This window comes from Pongo pygmaeus, chromosome 9, assembly GCF_028885625.2.
Source record: "Pongo pygmaeus isolate AG05252 chromosome 9, NHGRI_mPonPyg2-v2.0_pri, whole genome shotgun sequence".
Classification (NCBI taxonomy): domain Eukaryota; kingdom Metazoa; phylum Chordata; class Mammalia; order Primates; family Hominidae; genus Pongo; species Pongo pygmaeus.
The window spans coordinates 79,802,867-79,828,117 of NC_072382.2; the positions used below are offsets into that span (position 1 = coordinate 79,802,867).

Below are 25,251 nucleotides of genomic sequence, written 5' to 3' on the forward strand. Positions count from 1 at the left end.
AGAAGTTCATGCCCATAACAGAAGCTTCTAGCTTTCAGGGAAGAACATCAGTGATGTCTGACCTTCTTGCTAGGTGTTCACTGACCCTCTGATGGGGGTGTTCCATGTTCACAGTCTTGTCAGGCAGCTGGGCTCCAGGGGAAGTTACTGGGGTTGGATTCGAAGACTCGGCTTTATGTTGTCGTGTGAGCCACTGGTCACAGACTGTTTCCTTATCTTTAAAATGCAAATAATGATCCTTTCCAGCCAGTTCATCTGTGTGGTTGAGCAGAGACTGCTACTATCTTATGGTCTTCTCAGTTCCTCCTTGTTATTAACTCTACCAAATTCATATGCTGAAGCTTAACCCCCAATGTGACTGTATTTGGAGATAGGGCTTATATGGAGATAACAAAGGTTAAGTGAGGCTCACAGTGGTGGAGCCTTAATCTGATAGGACTTATGTCCTTATAAAAAGAGGAAAAGGCTGGGTGCGGTGACTCATGCCTGTAATCCCAGCACTTTGGGAGGCCAAGGCGGGCAGATCACAAGTTCAGGAGATTGAGACCATCCTGGCCAACATGGTGAAACCCCGTCTCTACTAAAAATACAAAAATTAGCTGGTTGTGGTGGTGTGTGCCTGTAATCCCAGCTACTTGGGAGGCTGAGGCAGGAGAATCACTTGAACCAGGCAGGTGGAGGTTGCAGTGAACCAAGATTGCGCCACTGCACTCCAGCCTGGCAACAGAGTGAGACTCCGTCTAAAAAAAAAAAGGAGGAAAAGACACCAGAGATCTCTTTCCCTCCATACATACACAGAGAAAAGCACACATGAGGACGAGGACAAAGCAAGAAGGCGACCGTTGCCAGCCAGGAAGAGAGGCCTCACCAGAAACCAACCCTGCCAGTACCTTGATCTTGGATGTGCAGTGTTCAGAACTGTGAGAAATAAATTTCTGTTTTAAACCACTCAGTTTGTGGTATTTTGTTATGGCAGCCCTAGCAGACTAACACACTCCTTTATTTCTTCTTTTTAGGGTGACTCTTTTCTTGTATTTTTCTTTCTGGATTCCCACTTCTGCTCTGGCGCCAAGTTGCTAATAATATTTATACACTGCTTTCCAGCTCACTAAGTACCCTTCTCAAAATATGTCCTTTCTGCCTCACAACCTCCTTCTACATGCCTGGCAGAGGTAGCAGCCCTCCTCTCTGCTCCCATGGAGCTCCCACAGACCCCTTTGTTGGCCCAGGCCATATTATGCTAGAATTATTTATGAAAGGGTTGGTTCTCCCAATTGATTATAGGCTCTTTGAGGGCAAAGCTTCTGTTTTATTCACTGTGAAGCCTCCAGCACTCAGCAAAGTAGATGTTCAGCAAATGCTGAATCCTTGACACATTTAGAAACACACTGAGTACCTACCACAAATCCTATGCTTTCACATCACTGTCAGATTCTCTAAAGTAAGTTTGATTCCCAAGGATAGATGAGGTTGGTGAGGGTAAGACTTATCCAAAATCCCACAGCTCATAACTAGTACAGCCCGCATCTAAACCCAGGCTGGGTTGACTCCAAAGCCTTTGTCCTTTCCTTGGACCACACCACCCATCTGGTCAGCTCTATCCCCAACTGTACTCCTGCCTCCAACAACTTCAACTATCGACCACCAGTGCCAATTCCAGCAGAGACTCACATGTTAATTGCAGCTAGGTTATTCCTAAGAGGGTGTTACCGAACAGGCGGCCTCACATTTAATTATGTCCCACAAATCAGTGGTGCTGTAAAGGGAAAGAAAAAATAATATCACTATGTGAGAACCCTCTCAAAGCTGCCGTTCTGTCAGTGGAAAAGCCAGCTGGCAAACGGGAATGAGCAACTGCCTTTAGCAACTGATAGAAAAAAAAAAGAGCTAAAAGAAAATAAAAATTTAATCATCAGTTATAAAAATTAAACCACTGCTGATACAATATCTTCTATCAGAATCTACATCTGAATGGAGGGTAGGAGCAGGGGTTCCTTCAGCAAGAGTGAGTACCAGGTTAGAGATGTTCTATAAATAAGTCAGATGAGCGGAGAGCAGGCACTTGGCCAGCACACTGTGAGCCTAGGAGGTGTGAGTACCATGGTCTCTAAGACCCCATCTGTCTTGCTGATTCTCTGACTATGAGAGGGTATAAAGACACACATGGATGTCACCACTCCAGAAACTTGTATTTAGACCTGGTCACTGAGATGTAAGAGTAAGAATGTGTGTTTTGGATTGCTAACCTAAATCTGCTATTTCCTATTTATGAGATCTTGGCAATTAGCATCAGATCTCTGAGCCTCATTTCTGAATTAGGCTTCTATGTGTGTCTCTGGATTTCTTTACTAGGACGTGTGTTTACCACTTATCATTATTTATCTTTACATATGTGTATATATATTTGATGATTGTATTTAAACTTGAGAATCCATCTCAAACTGCCTCAAACCTGTCTATGAATACCATGGAGGCAGAAAGCATGGCTATTTTACATACCAGTGACAGTGCATGCCTGCTCAGTACTGGCACATGAAAGGCAATGAGTAAACACGGGTTGAATAATGAACAAATGAACAGATGCAGTGTCTAGGTCTGTCTGCAACCGGCGTCTACCACTCTGGACTTGCTCCTGCTATCTGTCCCCCTTAAAGCATCATGCAAGGTGCTTCAAGGCATAATGGAAAAACGTCCATGGTTCCTGGATGATGCAAAGAGACTGAACCAAGCCATTTTCCTTCCTCCTCAATTACATGGGCGGCTTCTCCTTTTTCTCAGCTTCGCTTACCCTAACTTACTAGCCCATGAGAAACCTCAAGGCCAAGTACCATGTCTGCCTCCTGGCTATAACCGATGTCCAGACAAGGGTCTGGCACACGGTAAGAGGGGGTCTCAGTTGGTCTTTGTTGAACCAAACAGACTTGATGAAGTCTGTGGCAGACACTGCTATGTGCCTACCCCATATTCATTTCCCTTCTCTCTGAGAGAACCCTAATTTTGTTGAGAGTACCAATGTAGCAAGCTAAAAATATCCCCTTCTTCAGACTTCCTTATAGCTCTGAGTGTCCAAGTGACACAGCTCTGCCAAAGAAATGTAAGCTGAATGTTTTAGGAAAAATTCTGCTTTCCTACTTCCTTTTCTTATTTTTCCTGCCTGACATGCAGACATGAGCCCCGGAACTACAGCTGCCATTTTATGACCATGAGGTAGCAAGCATAAAAACAGCAGCCCATCTCCTAGACAAAAAGTGTGCACCAGAACATCAAAACTCCACTTCAATGCTACTCTAGTGGGGATTTTGGTTATCTGTACACCAAATGCCTTGCTAAGTATTTCCCACAGAAAGACAAGCCTTTATTGCTTGGTTCCTGCAGTGTCCTTGGGCTACTTTTTCTTCTTTCCTGCCCTTGCAATTCCAGGTAAAGATTCAGAAGGTTCAGCAATCAAAGGTAAGATCCCAAGGGCAGCAGAGATGCTGGGGGTGGGGACAGTGGGGAGCCTTGCCCTTCAGTGAGCAGAGACAGCTACTGGCAGGGCTAGTCTCTGAGTCTGTAGACGTAGTGCTCTGATACTTCTAGCTGTCTTCCACTCAACAGAATTTTGGCCACAGTCTGTCTCCAATGTGCTGACTTGAGCTCCCTTGGCCTACAATTTCATTCCACTTATACCAGATTGCTCCAAATAAATCACTATATCAGGGAGAGGTAAATTCACAGGGTGCTTTTCCAAAGAAGTGTTTCCATTAGAAATTTCACAAAGTGCTGCCAATGTCATTTACAAGAAGGTTAATTTATTACCAAGAGACCTCAATTCTTCATTGCTGTATTTATATCTTACAATATAATTCAGAGGAAGGGGACATAAGGAGAGATAGAGAAGGGGTTTATTAAAAACCAAAAATCACTCCTCAATCATTTTTTTTAGTGTCTTCATTGAAGTAGTGCAGGTTTTTACACAAATTATGGTATATAATGTCGAGATTTTTCTCTCCAGATCTTTGCAAATGCACTCAGAGGTGAATACTCAATCGAAGTAAGAGAAACAAAGAAATAGGACAGGCCAGTGTTCTTTGGAAAATCATGAAGGACCTAATTTTGGTGACCCTTGGAAGATAGGAACTTAGGTGAAATATCGAGGTATACCTAGAGAAAAAGAGGAATGAATTGCAGGGAAAGCAAATGAAAAACACCACTAGCATCATTGAACAAGTCCTTTGTCCTTCCTCATTCCCTCTTTCCCTCCCTCCTTTTTTTTTCTTCTGAAGTATCTAAGTTCAATCCCAGTAACCTCCCTTGACCACATAAATTCATGAGCTCTTGTTCCGAGTCTCATTAGATAGACCTTCTAGCTCTAATCATTTTATTCCCTTGCTCAAAAGCCTGCCATAGTGCCTAATACTTAAAGAATAAACTTTTTGCTTAGCGTGGCATTTAAGGCTCTCCTTGATAACTCCTTTCTCCCCTTTAAGGCATCCTGGGCTCTAGTCAAACAGAACTGCTGGCTTCTTATAGCCAGCTCTTAATTTTCTGCCTGCCAAACTTTCACTCATGCTGGTAGTACCTACTACCTGGAATAATTTCCTTAACACCTGCCCTCCCATTTTCCTTTTTTAAATGTAAAAATTTCACCCATTCTTTAAGGTCCAAATTAAATGTCACTTCATCCAGAAAGCCCTCCCTGACCCATCCAGCTAGGCAAGTCCTCACCTTCCTTCAACCCTCATGGGTCTTTGACCAGTGACTCCAGGAGTGACCGTTCTTACTCTTTTCCTTGGCTTAGAGCTATTTACTATATAAATCTTTCATCTCTCTTAATCTGGACTATGAGCTACTTTTGCCAGAAACCATGTCATACCTTCTCTGTATCCTCAGCTTGGGAAAGAGCAAGGATGCAATGCTTGCTGGATAATGGAAAGCAAAGAGGAAGGAAGGAAGGAGGAATAGAAGGAAGAAAGAAACTAAATCTGTTTCTAATCCCTGGACATAAAGAACAGACTGATTTACAGTAACCACCTGGATACGAACAAAATGACTCTTCTCTTCAATGAGCACCAGGGAGGCCAGAGCAAGTTTCTCATAAAAATTCCCAGTCTCTACATTTTCTAACAGCAATTCTCATTTGTTTTCTCTAGGTTTCTAAATCCACTGCAGGGCACCTCTGTTATGCTCCAGCCTGGCTCACATTGCCACAATGTCAGGCTGATCTGTCCTCTATGCTTCAGCATCAGCCAAAATGAAAAGATAAAATGCTATCTGAAGAATGAAAACGAACTTGTTAGGTCTTGAGTTGCAAGCAATGCATACAAAGGTATTTTTACTTTTAAAGTTTTACATGTGAGACTTTCCTCATGGTCTTCTTAATGACTTCTCAAGAAAACTTCTTGGGTTGATGTAATAGGGTTATTAATAATTGAAGGCAAGTTAACAAGGGGGAAATTACATTCCATATAATACAAATGGAAAAAATATTTAATAGTAACCGTGACAAATAGTGAGAGACTGTGGTATTGTGGGGACCTTAACTTCGGGCTAGTCAACCAAGCTTTCTGAGCCTTGATTTCTTCATCTGTAAAGTTGAGGTCAACATATCTATTGTCTAAACTTCTTGTGAGGATTAAATAACATAAAAAAGAGAGCTAAGCATGGTCCTCAACACACAATAGGTGTTCTCTAAATATTTGCTGAATGAATGAATGAATGAATAGATGGAAAACAGAAGTAAGTGATACCAAAAACGGGGGTTTGATCCTGGGAAGAAGGCAAATTACTAAAGGAGGAGGATCGTAAGCTTTGGAGTCAGACAGATGCAAATTCATGTCCTAACTTTTCTTTTAACAACCCTGAACCTTAATTTACTCATCTGCAATAGGGAGGTGATAATAAAAATAAGAATAATCATCTCATGGAATTACTGCAAGTCTTAAAGAATGTATGTGAAAATCCTTTGCAAACTGCAATGAGTGAATTATAGTTCAGCTAGTGATATACATTCTGCTCCTTCATTCAACATCTGGGGTCAGCAAGGCAACCCACCTCAGCCCAGCCAGGACCAGGGTCAGTACCCACAGATTCTGGATCTCCACCTGTAGGGAAAGCCTGTTGTTTCTGAAAAAAGCTTCCATGTTTTATTCTAAAACTTGCTTGGTTTCAGTGCTGTGTGTGTGTGTGTGTGTGTGTGTGTGTAAATGCAATGCATCTAGTTCACTGGGAGCTCTGTCAACATCAGGTCTCTGTGCGTATATATTTGTGTGTACGGTTTGTAAAGTGCTTTTAGATTTTTTAAAGGCAAAAGTTAAACTCATTTCATTTAAAATCATCAGCTGGATTGCCTTAAATGGAGGGAAAAGCAAAAACGTACACAATATAGCCATTATTCTCCTGTTACTTAATTACAAACAGACATAAATACTCTGGATTCTGACATCTCAGATCTTCTTAAATTCTAGATCTGCATTTTGACATATAATGAAGGAAGGGTCAGATTCCAATTTGTGTGTTAAGCAAACCCGAGAGTTACAATTATATATTGGGACCATAACGACTTCACTAAAACAAGACCTAAACTTTTAATTAACCTGCCAAGACAAATTACGACTCATAGCTCACAGGTAATGATCACAGACAGCTGAGACTCAACGCCAGGGACTCTTGGGGAAAGAGGGATTAACAGCAACATCAGAATCAGTCTGTTTTTGTATTAGAGAAAAAAAACAGTATTCATTAAACCATCACTGTAGCTTGAAGGGAGACAGACAGGTCAGAAAGGCAGCAAGAGAAAGGTGGAAGGAGAAAGAGGATGGGAGAGAATATTAAAACAGCTTCCATTTATTGAGTGCTTGTGGTAGCCCAGAGCCTGTGTTAAGCACTTTCTATTTCTCTGTTTAATCTTCACAATGGGGATTGCAAAGTACTATTGTTCCATTTTCCAGACAAGAAGAATGAGGCTCAGAGAGGTGGCATGACTGTCTCTGGTCACAGAGCTAACATGCGACAGTGGGGAAGGAAGGAATGGAAAGTAGTTCTCATAAGGCATCTGTCTTCAAAGCTTCCTTGACAGAACACTGGAATCAGGATCCCCTGGGATTTACTGCAGGCCTACTGAGTCATATTTTTCTGGAGAAAAGGCCCAGGAATGTGAATTTTCCCCTGGCTTCCCAGGTGATTCTTTTATTCAACAGTGTTTGAGAACCATCTGTAAAGTACCCTTGCCACTTAAAATGTGGTCCACAGCAGCTTCAGTATCACTGGGTGATGGTTGGAAATGCCGAATCTAAGGTCCATGCAGACCTGCTGAAGCAGAATCTGCAGTTTATCAAGACCCTCAGGTGGTTCACTCAAGTCTGAGAAGCACAGTATGACCTATTGGCCCTAAAATACAGGGTTAAAAGGAAGTGAAGACAGGTGTCCACATTTAGGTGAGAATGGTGGAACCAGAGGGAAAAGAAGACCATCTCCCTAATTATGAGAAGATAGGTTAGCAAGCTCTGACTAGCCAAGGGTTGGCAAAGATGCCTCACTGTACCTATGGTTTATTCCTCTAAGATGTGTATCCTAATTAAAAGTGGCTTTCTTCTGGGGTTTGATTAATATCCTTTCATATTTATGCTAAGTTATTAAAAATAAGGAATTCTGATTGTAAAAGCACTTAGTTTCGAACAAGCACTACTCTATGCTTCTCTGTAAACCAGGCTTAAGGGAAATCAGGCCACAAGACCATGAAGCTGTAACTCAAGCACCACCATGACTTGATGATCATGTCCCTAAACTGTCGCCATCCTATCCGGAGAGAAAAAGGAATCAGGGCCTGTAGCCTCCCAAACCCTGCCAAGTGACAGCCTAACAGGATGACGGCCAGACTGGGGCCTCTTATGACAGGGAACGGGCTATACTGTTAGCCTTAGTGTCACCAGTGACTCTGAGCTGCAGCCTCAAATACCAGAATCCTGAAAAACTAAGAGCTGGGAACCCCAAGTGATTTGTGCAAGGTCAAAATCTAAGTTTGTGCTGGAGACTGAAAATGGAGCACAATCCCTGCCACAGTTCACAAGAAGGTATCCAGGGAGGAAACCAACAGCACCACAACTGCCTGGCAGTTGCTGCCGCCAATCCTGCCAGGGGAGTTCGTTCCCTCATTCACTGCGCGACACTGCACCCCACTGGGCTGGGTGCCAGGAGGCAGACAAGATCCTGTCAAAGCCCCTGCCCTCTAGGCATTCGGAGTCCAGCGGCTCAGACAGACATCTCTAAAACAAGGACTGTACAAAGCGATAATTTCTACATCGGATCTAGTTGCCTGAAAGCCTCCACCTCCTTCATTTTGCCAAGAGGGTGAAATATTGAGCCTGTATTTAGAGCAAAAGCTTTTTAGCCACACCCTATATTTAATGGGAAGATGCTTTCTGTCTCAACACAAAGGGCAAAATTTCAAGTAAGCAGGAAATGGCCTGAAAATGACTCCTGTTGTTTAGAAGTAAGAACCAGGGGCTGGGCATGGTGGCTCATGCCTGTAACCTCAGCATTTGGGGAAGTCAAAGTGGGAGGCTCACTTGAGCCCAAGAGTTTGACCAGCCTAGGCAATGTGGTGAAACCTCATCTCTACAAAACATACAAAAATTAGCTGGGCATTGTGGTGTGTGCCTGTGGTCCCAGCTATTTGGAAGGCCGAGGCAGGAGGATCACCTGAGCCCAGGAGTTCAAGGTTGCAGTGAGCCGTGATTGAGTCACTGCACTCCAGCCCAGGCAACAGAGTGAGACCTGGTCTAAAACACAAAAAGTAAGAACCAGGGTCTTGTAAGAATTTTGGAAACCTAGTACCAGATTCAGAGATTTTTTGGGGTTTGTTTGTTTGAGACAGTGTCTCAGTCTGTCACCCAGGCTGGAGTGCAGTAGTATGATCATAGCTCACCGCAACCTCAATCTCCTGGGCTCAAGGGATCCTTCCACCTCAGCCTCCTGAGCAGCTGGGACCGCAGGCATGCACCATCACACCTGGATAATTTTATCATTATTATTTTTTTTTGTAGAAATGAGGATCTTGCTATGTTGCCCAGGCAGGTCTTGAACTCCTGGCCTCAAGCAATCCTCCTGCTTCTGCCTCCCAAAGTGCTGAGATTATAGTATAAGCCACCACACCTAACCTGGATTCAGAAATTTTTATCAAACTCCATTTTTCCATGTCAGAGAGAATCCTAGCCAACGACTGAGACAGAGTTTTCAGGTGAACTCCAGACCACATAGAACTGTTGATTAAGCAGAAACCCCATTCCCAGGTGTTCTGTTTAATGGAGTTAAATTCTTCCATAACTTTTATTTTCCTGTAGGGAATTTTTATCTCCAGGCTATGTCATAGTGCTTCTAATATAAACTCAGAAAAAAATGTTTTCTGACCCAAACTGCCAAGACCATCGTGTCCTGCAGCACATTAGGGCAGTCTAAGAAGTGGACACATTCTGTGCAATGTATTGGTAAAGAAGAGAAACTCTTTAAATAGGGTGCCAGGCTTCCCAGACACCCACAGGCTTCTGAGCTGGCCCAGAGGCTCAGGGTGAACTGGGAGCTGAGGCCTTCTTCCACTGCGAGGGACAGTGAAGGTGTTAAGCACTCATTTATTTAGCACATCAGGGCCCACTTTTTGTCAGAGATTAGGACATCTCTATTCTCAACAAAATCCCAGTCTGACTGATGGCATGGTTCATCCAGCCTTTTGCACTGCTGTTCTTACTCTCTCTTCAAGCCTGTATCCTCTTTTCTCATTGGCCAGGAGTTGTTGGCACCAAATCAAAAAAGAAGGAAAACCAAAACAAAACGCAAACCACAAATCAGTGAGGTGAACCAAGTGAGACTCTGAAGACAAATATGTGGGAGAGAAGTGCCAAGAAGAGAGATGTTGCCTCTGTGTGGCTTGTCCAGGATTCCTGTCTCACAATTCCACCCCCATCTTGAAATGCACTGCACACCAACCACAGACAGCAGGAGAGAAGCAGCGGGCGACAGCCCAGGCTCAGGTGTCAGCTCAGAATGGCGGGCGATTCCTTGTGTAGCAGGCCCAGTCAGGAAGGTCTCATGCAAAGCTTCAGGGCCATCCACAGCTCTGACACCCCCTTGTCAGTGTCAGTCCCAGAATCTCCATGCCATGCAGCCTCCCACCCAAAGAGACAATATCCCACAGTCCCCAGAGGGTGCGGCTCCCTTACCAATGGCAGTGGTGAGAAAGGAAACCACTTCTGACTCCTTTCCATCATTGTAAAAAGCCAGGTGCCAGATTCCTGAATCCAAATACTGGATGAAGCCTGTCTCGTGGCTGGAGGGGGGCACAGCTCCCCGAGACTGGCGCGGGGTCCCCTCTAGGCTCCGCGCCTCCTGGGTTAGGAGCCTCCTGCCATCCAGCAGCTCCACAAAGTCAAACTGAAAGACAAAGAAAGCACAGTTAGCAGTGGGTCTGTTCCACCATGCACCAGCGTCCTTCCCGGGGCTTCTACTGGAGAGGACATTGGGAAACACAAATAGAGGCAAAAAGGGCCCAAAGAGGCTAAGGGTGCAGGCAGGTTGATTGATCAACTCAACTCTTCCCCAGACCCATTTTTTCATGGTGATATTCTCCCAGCTCTGCTGTGAGTGAGGCATAATTAGAGGATTTTTTTAAGTCTCATTTTGTTTTAGTTCTTTTTGTACTGGTGGTGAGTCTTCCCCTGGCTGAGTCTGTACTAGGACAACCATGTTTTTTTTCAATGCCGGGTGTGTGGTTAGAAACACAGCCACTTTACAATTGGTTGAACTCCATGCAAGTCATGACAACAATCTTGGGGGGTGGTGGAGGGGAGCAGAGGCGGGTGGCTGGGACTGGGACTGGAGCATTGGATATGATTGGAACATCAGTCATGTGCAAATGAAAATTTGATTTATGTCTATTTTCCTTTGGTCAATGGTTCTTTCTGAATGTTCTAGTTTCAGGGAGTAAATTTAGGGGAACTAAACTGGATTAGCTCAAAACTCTATGAATAATTACATGCTGTGTCAAATACAATTGCCAATTGATCAGAGACTGCTTGTGTGAGACTCCAGAAAAGTCAGTTACACTGTGTTAACAACAAGTAGGTGGTTAAATCCTACTGGCCTATTAGCAAGCAAACTGAGTAGTTATCTAGCTAGCTAGCTAGCTTTAAAAACCAAACAAGATATTTATTCAATTTCATGAAAAACTGTCTGGAGATATGCAGGCCAGGACTAGCATACCAGTCTGCAGTCAACAGGGTCTCAAGGCTCTTCTCCTGTGATTCCTTCTTTAGCAAACATACCTGTCTTTTAACTAAAAATCTTAAATAACTACTAGGGCTAGGAAGGCTGCATTTGGCCTAGGAATGCCTGATGAATGCCTATGATTTACATTACTCCAATTCCAGAGCTGGCAGGACCTTGCATAAGTGTCTGTTCTTTATTAATCATGATTGGTAATATGTCAGTCATCCTGGACAAGGTTTTTTCACTGCTTCTGGTGTGCATGTGTTTGAGTCAATGTGTAACCCTGAAGGAGAGAAGGAATGAGAAAGACTAGGGAAGAAACATTTATTCTGAGCCAGGTCCTGCACTAGCTGCCTTATAAATGTTATTCTTTATTCTTCACAACAGCCCTGCCAAGTGGGTATTGTTATCAGCATCTTATAGATGAGGAAACTTGCTCTGAGAGGCTAAGTGATGGAGCCAAGGTTATAATGCTGATAACAAGAGGATTCAAACTCAGATCTGTCTGATTCTAAACTGCATGCTTTTTTCTCTAGATCACATTTCCTGGATAATTTAACTTAGGAGACTGAGTAATAGCAGAAAGGCTGTTAAGAGATTTCCTAGAATTCCTTCCTCCTAAAAATCCCCAATGATAAAACCTTACTCATCTGAAAGGGCGGGTCTGAGAGGGAGTACATGGATGAATGGGCTATAAAATATATAAATGTCCCTTCAGGCTTAAGGCTCTGGATTGGGCTTCTTAACTTTGGGTTAAGATTCGAGGTATGAGCCCATGCAGATCAACAGGGTATGTGGGGTTCTGGTTACCTGTGTATGTGAAGGAGGGAGGCCTTTTCTGCCATAAATGCCAACCAGGGCTGCCTTTCCCAGAGACACATTGAATTTCAGATGCACGGGATGGTCTATGAACACTTGAGATCTCCAGAAAGTGCCAGGAGGAATCTTCTGGGAAGCTCGCCTCCCCACATCAATTTCTCCAGAATCTATGAAACTGTCCTCTGGAAAGAAACTACTGGGCTTTCCTACCAAGACACAGGGAAGGGAAGACAAAGACATCTCGGTTAGCCACATGGGAAACGAGAAACCAGGGCATCTGAACACCCGGGACTCTCCTTAGCCTCACATCCTTCTCTACAATATTCCGCTGTCAGCTTCCTCCCCACCCTGGCCCTCCACACATGGAGGAGTAAAAAGGTCCAGAACTTTTTTTCCCCCCAGCGATGCTCAAATTATTCTGCTAAAAATATGCATTCTTCCAAAGCAGTATGGGTCCTCCCCAAGGGCCATCTGTCTACTGCATAATTCCACAGCTTGTTAAGATATATTTTGATCCTAAAAATAATCATTTGTGGTCACATGAAAATAGCTCTGTGATTTGGTGTGTTAAGGGGCTCCTGGTAAAATAGAAAGGATAGGGGGAACGAAGTGTTATTAATTTCCCAACTCAGAATGAGTCCCCCAGCAGTGGGAAGCATGACTTGGTGGAGTAAGGTATTTAAAAAGCTCACTAATTTGTGTATACATTGGAAGCCAAATTCTGAGGCTGATATTTGGATGGGGGGTTGTGCTTAGGGCAGGGTTAGGGGCAGGGGAAGATGAGAAAAAGGTACTTCTGAAAAGAGGAAATATTTCTGCAAAATGTTCCTTTGTCTTTGGATGAGGGTAAATATAATTTCTGTGCTAAAATGGGTCAAACTGAGGGAATTTCCCAAGTTCACACATCAAGCCTATGCCATACTTGGAAATTCTACCCAGGCTCCCAACCCTATGCCAAGCATCCATGCAGGGTGTCATGAGTAAAGTCTCTTGGCCATTTCTATACCAATCAGGAGGGTGACAGCTCTCTGGGGGCACCACAAATGCAAGCAAGGAAGGCAGCTTATCAAACTCCCTCTATTTAGTAATTAAACACACTCATATGTGAAAAATACAAACCCTAACTTCCTGCCAGACATCAGCCTCCTGAAGAGTTGAGAAGGAACAGGAGAGACTCTAGGGATGTTAGGAAGACCACCCTTAGCACACTGAAAGACCAGCATCAAGTCAACAGGCTGTATTTTATTTGTTGTTACGAAGGACTTCCTGGGTATCCTGGTTCCAAGGGTTTTTTTTTTGTGATGTTAGAGATGTTCGAAGAGACACTTCAGAGAACAAGAATTCATTTGTAAAGAAAACACACTTTGGAACTTTTTGTAAACAGCATTTGGGGAATAGGAAATTAAAATGTCTTTCTTTCCCCCTAGCTTTGTAAGACTCCTTACAAAGCACATTTGATGCTGAAATGAAGCCTGGCAGGGCATTGTTGTAGTCATAAAATATTTTACTGTTTTAAATAATAAAATTCAATTTAAATGTTAAACTTCTCCATATGTTATCACTCCCTTATAAACTCCTAGGCAGAAACATCAGGTTTTTAGCTTCAAACTGTTAAATGTTATTTTAATTAAAAATATGCCAACAAAAAAGTTAAAATGTGCACTATCAATAAAAGTACCACTAGCATTCTGTCATTAGCATGAGAAAGAGTTTGCTTTTTAATTCCTTTATGGAAGGAATGTGCTTCAGACTTTTACCTTGAAAAATATAGATACACAAACCACCACGCTGTGATTCACAAAGTTCAAAGACAGAACCCAAATTCACAATGCATTGAGATGGAAGAGAATTATTTACATTCTTTCTTATCTGATTTTTGGGTTCCCAATACCACAGCCATTCTATATTCCAGGAGGAAATAGTCTGCCATCAGCTTTTAATTTTGCTAGGGAGGCAGAACTAAGAGGGAGAATGAAACAAAGCAGATGCCTTCTGAGCTCTTCCCTCCTAGAAACTAAAAAGAAATAAGCGCAACACTGCTAGTTCCAAGGATGCGTTTCCTTTGTGAGTAGGTGGCAGTCTGAGCTGACGGGATTTGAGAATTGTCTGAATTCAAATAATTCCCATGTCTGAAAATAAATAATGGAAAACTGCTCCCCCATTTTAGCATGCTGCCGGAGAACCCTGCACAGTTCATTTTCTCCCTCAGTGAGCGTATTTTTAGGAGACAGTGACTGTATCAGCTAGGTTTTGCAGCCTTATAAGTCAGAGGTCTGCAGGCCTCAGGCATAAATAAGTTGGCTCTTCCCCCAGAGGAGGTGACAAAAGGGGACTTTTCTAGCACTTTAGTATTTCACCTAGATGGGCTGGATGGGAGGGAGAAATTGTCTTGAGTGTGTATATGCTGAAAAAAAAAAAAAAACAAACAGTGAACTCTGCTCTAGGGCATATCCTCTATCAGGACCTTGAGGGCCTCTGGTCACCAGAGGTCTCCAAATCCCACCACAGGGACAGGCTGGGAGCTGTTGAGGGGGAAATGCTAACAGCCTGCTGATCACCTTTACCTGAAGGGAAAGAGTCATGACATGGGCTGGGCTGAGGGTTGGGAAAGTGAAATGCCTTCCTTCTGTCTTGCTTGTTAAAAATCCTTATTGCCTTACACTTTCTAGATGCTATAAGACTTATTGTCCTTAATTCTGAGCACCAAGCTGTGAGCACTAGGATATAAAATATCCTCCACCATGAAGCAAAAGCCACCAGTGGTGGAATCATAAGGGTGAGGAGAGGCTAGAGGCAATTGGAGGCAAAAAGTCTTGTGTATACAATTCTTCTTATCCCTACCTACATTCTGGAAGATAAAAATAGTAATAGATTTTAAAGGTGGAAATAGCAATAAAGGTAAAGGTATTAGTATTACTAGTCATATTGGCTTCCACTTGATGAGCTCCAAGCACAGTGGCAGGTACCTTCATGTGTATCAGTTTGGTTAATTCTCACAGCAACATTAACATCTGTATATGGAGGCTCAGAAGGCTTAAGAAACCATTTTGGGATCCCTCTTTATTTATTAAAATATGGCTTCTGAAGGGATCAAATTGACGAATGATTAATTAAAACACTACAAAGACATTCTCAGTGGTGGTGGGGTGCATTGACCTTCTTAAAGAGCAAGAGTCCAATAGGATTCACAGCCCCAGCAGGCTAAATATCAGAGCCTGACCAGGTAGGTCCAAGGCCCATTAAAAACATTCCTGGCATCCTAGGGTACAAAAAGATCATTTGTATGAATTAGGAACCTACAAACAGGTCCAAAAGTTAAAGGGCAACAGTCAGGGTCTCAAGACATTCATGAGAAGGACACTATACAATCACCGGGTGCCCCCAGAGACTTAACAAACACTGCAAAAAGCTTAGGTCACAATTAGGGCTCCCCAACAGCAAGATTAGGCTTCACAAGGCAGATTTTACTGGTAATAGTGCTTTGCTTTGTAAAGCTAGATAGATTCAGGCTTCCCATAGCAATGCTGTGCAAATATCCAATCATGTCTATAAAAGAAATTTCTTAATGAATTGCTAAAATGGATAGCTCAGTCAAAAAGCAAGATTTGGAAGAACTGAAATTTCATGCACTTCTCAATCACAGCCTTTACTTTCTTGAACTGAGATCTATCTATATAGGTTCTAAATTCCTAATCATCTAATGTTCTTTCTCTCCCTCCACCTTTTTGGTTCTTTTCAATGCAATAACTTACATGAATAATTCTTTAGTTTCCTTAGCAACTGGTTGAAATTTATTTGGTTATCAAAATAAGCTGTTCCGTTTTGGAGAGCCCAGCTGAGCCTGCGCACAGCAATTTGCATGGTTCAAACTAATGGGCAATTTTTATTTCACTGCAGAAAGAAGAAAATGCTATCCCAAGCCCACCAATTCAACCATCAGAAATGCTTGTTTATTCAATGTTTTTTTCCCTTCCCCATTAACGTGTAACACAAGTTCTTGTGGCTTTAGTTCGAAAAGCTGCTGTATTTGGTTTTTGTCCCATCACAACCCTGGAATGGTTACAGCCATTTGGAAAATATAGTATGAACTGCAGTTTCATGTTATTCTCAAAGACATGATGAACATTTACAATTCTTGGATTATAATATATTTAATTCATATAAATAAGAAATATATATTCTTAAAAATATTCAAAAAATACCTCAAACCTTTGCAGAATCTGTGGCAGGGAGAGAATATTAATTAGTCTGGACTTCTGGGATTTTAATAACTAATATGGAATGGCATGGGATTTGAGTGGATAAGAAGAAGAGAACTAATATTTGTTGAGTGCCACTTCAACATTAGGCTTTGAATGGATAGATATAGTTATCCTTGTTCTACAGATGAGGAAGGTCAAGGGAGATGCAGTAAGTGTCATAAGTTAACAGAGCCAATATAAAGCAGGGTCAGGATTAACATCCTACATTGTCTGGCTCCAAGGCCCATTTACCCTTTTCTATCATACCACATTGCTTTCTCCATCACTGTGAAGCAGAGACTCTAATCTTAATTCTGGAATCAGCTGTTTTCTTGAATACCCTCAGAAGGGACGAGAAATATGTGCTCACATCAGAGTTAAAGACTTTCTGAATTGAGACAGATCTAGGGAAATGCATTTTTAACATCATAATGAAAAACATAAACTGAGTAGACATTGATTTGACCAGGGCAAAATAAATGAAGAACATTGTGGTCTCACATAAACTATAGGAAGCTTTGTCCTCTGGTTTCCAGTCTGATGTATTTTTTTTGTCACAGTGATTGCTTCTGATGCCGACCACTTTGCAGCACAGTGCTGCATTGAAGGCATTTGCAAATAGGATTTTCATTTGCATCAGTAATGACAGATAATCCCTTTAAGCAAAAATACTCCAATTAAAATAAACCAATAATCTGGTGCAATTTTATTTTCTCTCTTATCTGCACCTCCTGTTCCTTACAAAAACAAAACAAAACCTAAACAACCCACAGACTAATTTCATTAGAGTGAGAGATTTCAGATAGATCCGACTCCTGTTTAAAGAACGTCTGGTAGAGACCATAGAGGGAAGAAAATACGTTTTGCCAAATGAGATCCTTTACCAGTTCCTTGAGGGTTAAGCATATTTTAAATCTACATTTGTACATGCTGATCTAAAGACAGTCTTCACGTTATCGTATTAACCCATGGCATCCGACACTAGAAGCTGACGTGGGCACCACAAGCCAAAAGGCAGGACCATGGACAGGGCCAACGTGACATTCTGAAGAGTCATCTGGTTACTTACATGATTCTGTTACTATTTTCATATGTAGAACTTACAAATTAGAATGCACCTTAGAGAGAATCTAGCTCAATATTCTCCTTTTGAAGAGGAGGAAAAGGACTCCCAGAAAGTGTGTTCAAGGGATTTGCTTAAGGTGATACCACAGGTCAGTGGCTGCAGCTGGACTTGAACTCAGGGCTTCTGACTTCTAACCCAGAGCTCTTCCCATGGTCCCATTCATGACTCCTCCCTCCATATCCTATTAAGAGGCAAAGAAAGTGTGCATTATTTAGCATTTTAAGACTTACAATCTTTGCAAATGAGAGGACTGGCTTTGTCCCTCAAAATAGTGGGCAGGGGTTCTGTGTGGAAATGATCCCAGTTCCCACTTCCCTTAAAGATGACCAGAGGCCAAGAGTTGACTTTGGCCCTCAGGATCCTCATTTCAGAGGTCACGAGTAGATACTCTGACCAAGTATATGCCACCCTCTTAAACAAACTGGTGGCTGGAAGGCAAATTATTGCAAGGGCAGAGAGGCTCAGATGCTATGACCCAAAAGTCAACTGAGAGAAAAGAAGATGTAAGCAGTGAAAGTCAGAGGCAGCTATTGCCAATGTGCTGACTGAAGGGCCACAGGGAGAGAAAGCAGGCCATAGCAGGTGCAGGAGAGGGGAACGCCACACTGCCCAGAATGACAGCCAGGCTGGGTTATTAGCTCAGACATCTTTCTGGGTGCCAATTTTTGTGAGTCTGTGCCACTCTTGGCTGACAATGTCCATGGCATGTTAGAAATATTTCTAAGACATTGAGAACATGGGCCTATGGATATCCCATTCAAGAGTAGCAAACCCAATGCCACCACCATTTCCATCATTGATAGGAAATATCCATGTCTCATTGTACAATAGAATTTCACACCCACATCTCCTTCAGGGCCCTGTAACCTTGGGGTAAGTCAGGTGGGGAAGCTTACGGAGATAGCAAGAGTCCTGGAGTCACAGACCTGGGCTCATATCCCAGACTCTACCATTTACTGGCTGTGTGACTCTGGCCAAATCACTTAATTAGTGCAATCCTTTGCACCAATTCTAGTTTTTACATCTAGAATAATTACAAAATAATTATACTTATCTTACAGGATCTCTGTGGGAATTAAATGTGAAATGCTTTTGACAAAAAGTTTTAAAACAAACATGCTGTACGAACACTAATGATTATTGCTATTATTGCAGATGAGGAAACTGAAGCTCAGGCAAATAAGTGACTTGCTCAAGGTCACACATTTAGTAAATGACAGACCACTTGAACTGGTATTTCTATTAAACCACAAGAGTCCAAGAATCTTTCCATTACAACACCCCATCTACCTGCCTCCCCATACCCCACTCCCACAGATGCCCATCTGTCCCATGAGGTTTGCCCAGAAGAGCTCCTCTCACCCCACACAAAGATGGCCACCCCAGCAGTGTGAAGCCCCTAATGCTTCCCTCAAGGCATGGGATGGGATTCTGCTGAGCACCATGAGCCCTGCCTGAGCCTCCCATGAACTCTCAGTGACAAGGAACTGCGATGAAGAAACAGGTGGACTGGCAGCTTGGTAGCTGGCGTGGAGTGCAGAAGGATGGAGGGAGCGCCAGAGCATGGAGCTGTGAGCCAGGCATATGACGCACGCACGTTATGGAGGGCCCTTCAGCTCAGAGGCAGACACAGAGGACTCACAACACGGACAATGCAGCAACCCTACCTTCTGTGGTTCCTTTGCCTTTCCTGTCAGGGGTCTCTAAGCCAGTGCCCCCTGAGGGGTACAGGGAGACGTCGGTTGGCACAGGCCAACTGCTGGCTGTGTCCTCCGTGATCTCATACATCTGCCCCTCCATCGGCTGCAGGTGCCAGTTTAGGCCAAACAGGTGCATGGCTGTGGTGAGCAATGAGAAAAGTCATCTTTTTCTGCTGGAGGCAGAAACGGAACTCCCAAGCCATAAGGGAAAGGTGGGCAGGGTGGGGGAACACAGGCATTCAGTTCAGTTCAACAAGTAGCCCCAAAAGGGAGCTCTTGTAGTGCCAGCGCTGCAAAGGAGACTGGGAACAGAGAGGATCAAGGTTCAGACCCTGCCCTCTAGGGGCTCACAGTCTGGTGGAACTGGGAGTAGGCAGGATCGGGGAGTCTCAGGAGGTCTTGGTCTTTGCTTCAAAAGATAAATAACAATCTGGGGGAAAAACTGCAATTGGTATGACAATGTTAATTTCCTTAATGCAAAAATAACTTGTACAAATAATAACCAAAGTCCAACAACTCAGTAGGAAAATAGGCATTGGATATGAACAATTTACTGAATAAGAAATACAAATAGCTCATAATCATATGAAAAGACTCTTGGCATTATTCATAGTAAAAGAAACGTAAGTTAGACTCTGAAATACTATTTTTCACATATGGTTTGGCAAAGATAAAAAAGGTTGAAAATACACTCTATTGGCAGAGAATGGAAAGCAAGCATTCCCATACTTTACTGGTGTGAGAATATGATGTACAAAATCTATGGAGGGCAATTTGATAAAAGCTAGCAACATTAAAATACATATATCCTTTATCCTGGGACATAAAGCTTCCAATTCTAGAAATTCCTCCTCCAGATATACTTATACATGTACTAAATGATGTACATACAAGGTTATTCACTTCAGTATAATTCGTTATAGCAACATATTAGAAACCAGTCCATTGATAAGGGGCAAGAAAATGAAGTAATATCCACACAACAAAATTGGATGCAATCATTAAAAACAATAAAGAGGTTCTTTATGTACTTTTGTGGAAAGAAAAGTATAACATGCAGAAGTGTATTTGATATACTACCTTTGGGTTTAAAAATTCCTGGAAATGTATAAAATATTTCTGGTAGAATATGAAAGACTGGTAACAGTAGCTGTGTCCTGTGAAGGACAGAGATACTATGGATCGGGGGGTAGGAGGGAAACTTGCTTTTCACTGTACACCTTTTGCACATTTTCATTTTGTGCCATGTGCTTATATTTCTGTTCGAAAGATATTTTTCCAAGGTAGCAACTGCTAAAAAGTCTTGTACAGCAATCTAGAAAGAGAGCATAAGGCGCAAAAGAATGAACATTGTCCCTTGAGATATACACGCTTGAGAAGGCTGGGAAGCTCATCTCCAATAATGTTTGTGATCTAGCACAAAATATCTGCTTAAATCCCATTTTAGGATTCCAGGCTTGGGCCTTGTCAGTGGTTCAAGCTCCCCTCTTCTGATACCCATCTGAATTCCCCATACATGGAAGTAAGCACTCAAGTCCCTGGACCTTCACGACACCCTGGATGTAACATTCACTCCTTTGCTTGGTGAACACTGTCTGAAAGCCCACTCCATGGCAGATTCTGGAGAGCCAGAATGAAATCAGAGAGTCCCTGCTTCAATGAGCTCACAGCCAAGTAGGGAAGACAGACAAATAACAAAGTCTCTTCAGCAGGACCAGAAGGCCTAGAGGAGGGGGTGACTGACCCGCTAGGGGGGCTAGAAGAACACAGGGAAGGATCTTCAGAGAGATGAAGGCCCATAGTAATTGTATTTACTGTGTGACAGGCAGTATGCAGGGGAACTTGTATATATTAATCCTCATGGCAACCTCACCAGACCGGATTTACAGAGGTGCATATTAAGGCTCAGAAGGTTAATGAAAATTAAGATAGCCATAAAACTATTATTTATTATTTAACGATATGCCAGGCATTAGGCTGAGAGCATTACAAACAATAATTCCTTTAACTCTCACAATAATCCTATGAGGTATTCATAACCCCATTTTACAGATGGAGAAACTAAGGCACAACAAGACTAATTAACACACGCAAGGTTAAATGGCTAACAGGTGGCAGAGACGAGACTATAATCCCAAACTCTTCCAATCCTGAAAACATGCACTGTCAGTCTTCTCGGCGTCAAGGCCCAGGCTTGCCTGCTTAGCTAGGGCACCTCTTGCTTGGTGTATCTATCAGGATGGGCATTACAAAGACATCCCCCTTTTGTACATCAAACAGCCTCCAAGGCTTTTAAGTCTCTTTTTAGGCAGTAACACAGGATCCTGTGAGCTAGAGAGGAAACTCTGTTACCTGGCCCCAGTGTATGAAGGTGTCACTGATGGTGGTTTTGAGGGGCTGTGTGACTGCCATCAAGACACACAAAAAAAACTATCGAGGAGACTGGAGCACAGCATACCCGTTTGATTTCTAGTCTGAACACAAGCCATGGGGAACACACACAAGTCTGCTTCAGCCAGGAGGCCACTCTTGGTGAAAGCAACGAGATCTGACACTTTGCTTTTTCTTTGGTTACTGTGGTGCAGGAGAAGGTGTGTGGGACCAGAGGAAAGAAACTAGTTTTGAATCTCAGCTGCCACTGCCTAGCTGCAGTCTTTTCATCTGAGCAATTAGTATAGAAAGCTTCAAAACATTGTTGTACCTAATGAGGTAATATGTGGCAAAATGCTTTGCAAACTGTACACGTGTGATAACTATATGTGATAACCATTCATTGCATTTGTACTGTTGATGATAATGATAATGACAACAGTCACTGACATTTATTGAGCACCTTTTTTGGTACCAGGTGAGGTGCTTTGCACTGCTCTCCTCTACCTCCTATGTAGGTGACAATAATACTTGAACAGTTAATCTGCCTGGAAGCTTTGAATATTCTGCTATTTCCAAGGCTGGATTAGCTCAAAATTCTGTTTACCTTCTTACTTTATATATTAGCAATTCCAAAGGTAACTGAGAAACTGTTTGAGCTACAGACAAATCAGATATATGCAACTAAGTGAGCAATGCTTCTTTCCCCATTAGAATCAATTATCTCATCTAAGTGTGCAATAGTGCTGTCTTCTTAAAAGGTCATGAGAATTAACTAATCCCAGAATGAATAGAACTCTCACAGCTTTGTGAAGAGAAACATTTTTATTGTCACAGCTTTCTTTTATATTTAACAAGATGCAAATAAGTCCTTGCTTAAAAAAAAAAAAAAGATACGTTGTGGGTAGGGGAAAAAGTGTTGCAGGTGAAAACGATCAACAGGTCTGGGGTCCCAGGGAAGTTAATGAGGGCAGGACAGTCCACAGTTACGAGGGTGGGGGAGACATGAGGGGGCGGGTGTTGGCACCCCTTCCTCTCCACTGTGCCCTCCTGGCAATCACAGAGGCCAACACAGCTGTGAGGCTGGCCAATTGTTTCTGTGGCCTGTGGAAGATGCACTCCTGAAAACTATCTGGGAAAGCAAAGCTCTGTATTCAACTCCAACTTAGACTGAATCTCTCAGGAGATTTAACCATCCGAAAATAACTTTAGAGGCTGGTGGGTAGGGAAGGAAACCTAGGGTCACCCAACCAAGGTTGGGCTGAGAAATGGCTACCTGGAAAGTAAGGAGTAGGATGAAGCAGAGATTCAGAGACATGAAGTTCAACCAGTAGTGTCATCTTTTAAAAAAAATTTTAATTTTTGTGGGCACACAGAAAGTGTATATACTTAGGGGATACATGAGATGTTTTGGTAACGGGCTTGCAATGCATGATACTCACATGATGGAAGATGGGGTATCCATCCCCTCCCTTTGGCATTTATCTTTTGTGTTACAAACAATCAATCCAATTATACTTTTAGTTATTTTAAAATGTATAGTTTAATTGTTATTGACTATAGTACACCCTGTTGTGCTATCAAATAGCACAGTTCTTTATTCTATTTTTTTTTTGTACCCGTTAACCATGCCACCTAACTCCAAACCTCCCACTAGCCTTCCAAACCTCTGGTAACCATCCTTCTACTCTCTATCTCCATGAATTCAATTGTTCTAATTTTTAGCTCCCACAAATGAGTGAGAATACAGCAAAGTCATCTTAAAGCCAAAATAAAGGGGATATTTAATCTGTGATCCAAGGTTTTAAATATAAGTCATGCTAGTGACCCTTTCATTTTTTACTGTATTGTTAGGCAGGTGGTTAATTCTGTAGTTCTGGGTTATGGGAGAGGGGGAGAGGGAAGGGAGAGAAGTAGTTCGCTCTGCTCTCCTCTTTCCAAAGGACACAGCACATTCTCAGCCAGAGTCTGCCCATGAAATATGTATGATCGAGTGGCCTCTCTTCTTTATCCTTTGTAATAATCAAAATCATAACACAAAAATTAGTATCATTTGAATGCACACTACATGCCAAGTGCTTTATTTATATTATTCAGTTTCATCCTCATATAAAAGTAGGTTGAAAAAACATTATTGGAAAATGGAAGTAGAATAGAAATAGAGCTATAGTGCTATATTCTGATTTACTTAGAGAAGTAAAGTAAGTTACCTGAGATCACAGAGCTGGTAGAAATTTGAGGCAAGTTTAAAACTCAGGACCCTGTGCTCCCAAGCCAAGCTTCTTCTTTTATATATTTTATTTTAAATAGAAGATAAAATATGGGCAGCATAAAGCCAGCAGCAAATAAAATTTGAAATAAATATTTAGGGAGGGGGAGCTGATAGTGATGATAAATATTCTCTGGCCCACAGCAATCTTCATTTAAAGCTGTGTATAGCAGCTGAGTGCGTGTTATCCAAATGATTTGGAAGACAGAGCCATAGATTAAAAAAAAAAAAAAAAAAAAGCTAACAAATATAAATGGTTCTCCCCAGCCTGCTAAGGATAGACCAGGCCACTGAAACAATATAAATTATAATCACTGTATTCCTTGTTCCCCGAAGAATGAATGGTAACTACACATCATCAGTGTTACATCACAGGATTCTCTATATGATACTCTGCAGTGTGTATTTATAACTCTTGTGCAAAACCTTCCTCAAGTACACTCAAAGTGACCTAGATAAGTAACTTGATACTGGTTTTCCCGTTAGACTAGTTTGTAATTCAGTGAAAAGGTGAAAAGATGCTAAGAAGTTCAGAAAAAGGCTGTGGAAAGGTAGCTGGTTCACAAGATCACCCACGCTGAAATGTTAATGATTTCTAAAAGCCAAGAGCCAAGGTGGGGGAAGTTCTGATTCTCTTGGCTCTGGTCAATCTCATCCCAGGGCTGACATTTTCCCCGTTGCCTTTTCCTGCCCAGTGAGACATGAGAGATGGCTCAGAAAGTGCAAGCTCTATCTTGACATTTTAAAGAAAGGCTCCATAGATGTTCAGACATTGAAGGCTCCCCTCAGCACCCGGCCAGCAGGAGGCAATTAACAAAGTCATTATGCAAGAGTCACCAATATCAGTACAGGTGAGTTTCTGCTGTCACGATGCACACTTCCCTTCCAAAACTGGAATGCACGAACCCACTTGCGTCTGTACATCAGCAGCTCCAGGGAGTGACTAGACACGGTTATAACCACAAGAACTGTTGATTCAAGTGGCATTTTTGGTTTCAAAAGGCAGTGGGAACCAACCCAACCACGCAGCTACCCACTTTTCTGTTTTATATTAGTGCTCAGTTTTTTTTTTAAATGACTATTTCTATGAAATCAGTCACTGAGGTTCTTTGACTTATGGTCCTCTAATGGGGTGAAAAACTAAAAAGATAAAATAATAACAGAAATGACAGGCTTTCATTCCCTAGGTTATCTTCCTGGTTTTGCTACAAAGACACCACATTTAAAAGTTCCAAGCCAAGAAACTATATACACAAGATGTACACGGCAGGATAACAGAAAAAAAATTGGAAGCAAACTCGATGTCTAAAAATAGGAGAACGACTTAGTTAACTTATGGTACAGGTACAGGATGGAATATAAGGCAATCATTACAAAAAATAACTATGATAAACAGCAATGCAGGAAAATGCTTAAGACACAATGTTAGGAAAAGAAAAGGCAGGGCACCAAATTGCATGTGTTTCCTGACTGCATCTCTGCAAAACC

General features: G+C 42.3%; 1 protein-coding gene across 6 annotated transcripts in view; it reads right to left on the bottom strand.

Moving 5' to 3' along the window:
* TENM4 (teneurin transmembrane protein 4) overlaps window positions 1–25,251 on the bottom strand; it is a 782,056-nt gene that overhangs the window by 184,793 nt on the left and 572,012 nt on the right. For 5 of the 6 annotated variants that reach the window (XR_010127599.1, XM_063671257.1, XM_063671258.1 and 2 more), the window contains 3 exons: window positions 19,092–19,262; window positions 12,049–12,263; window positions 10,194–10,404 (listed from right to left, as the gene is read on the bottom strand). Coding sequence is in view for 5 of the 6 variants with exons in the window: in XM_063671257.1 (XP_063527327.1) it covers window positions 10,194–10,404; window positions 12,049–12,263; window positions 19,092–19,262 (597 nt within the window). In the remaining variant the exon portion in view is untranslated. The remainder of the gene's footprint in view (window positions 1–10,193; window positions 10,405–12,048; window positions 12,264–19,091; window positions 19,263–25,251) is intronic. The other variant, XM_063671261.1, reaches the window with a different exon arrangement.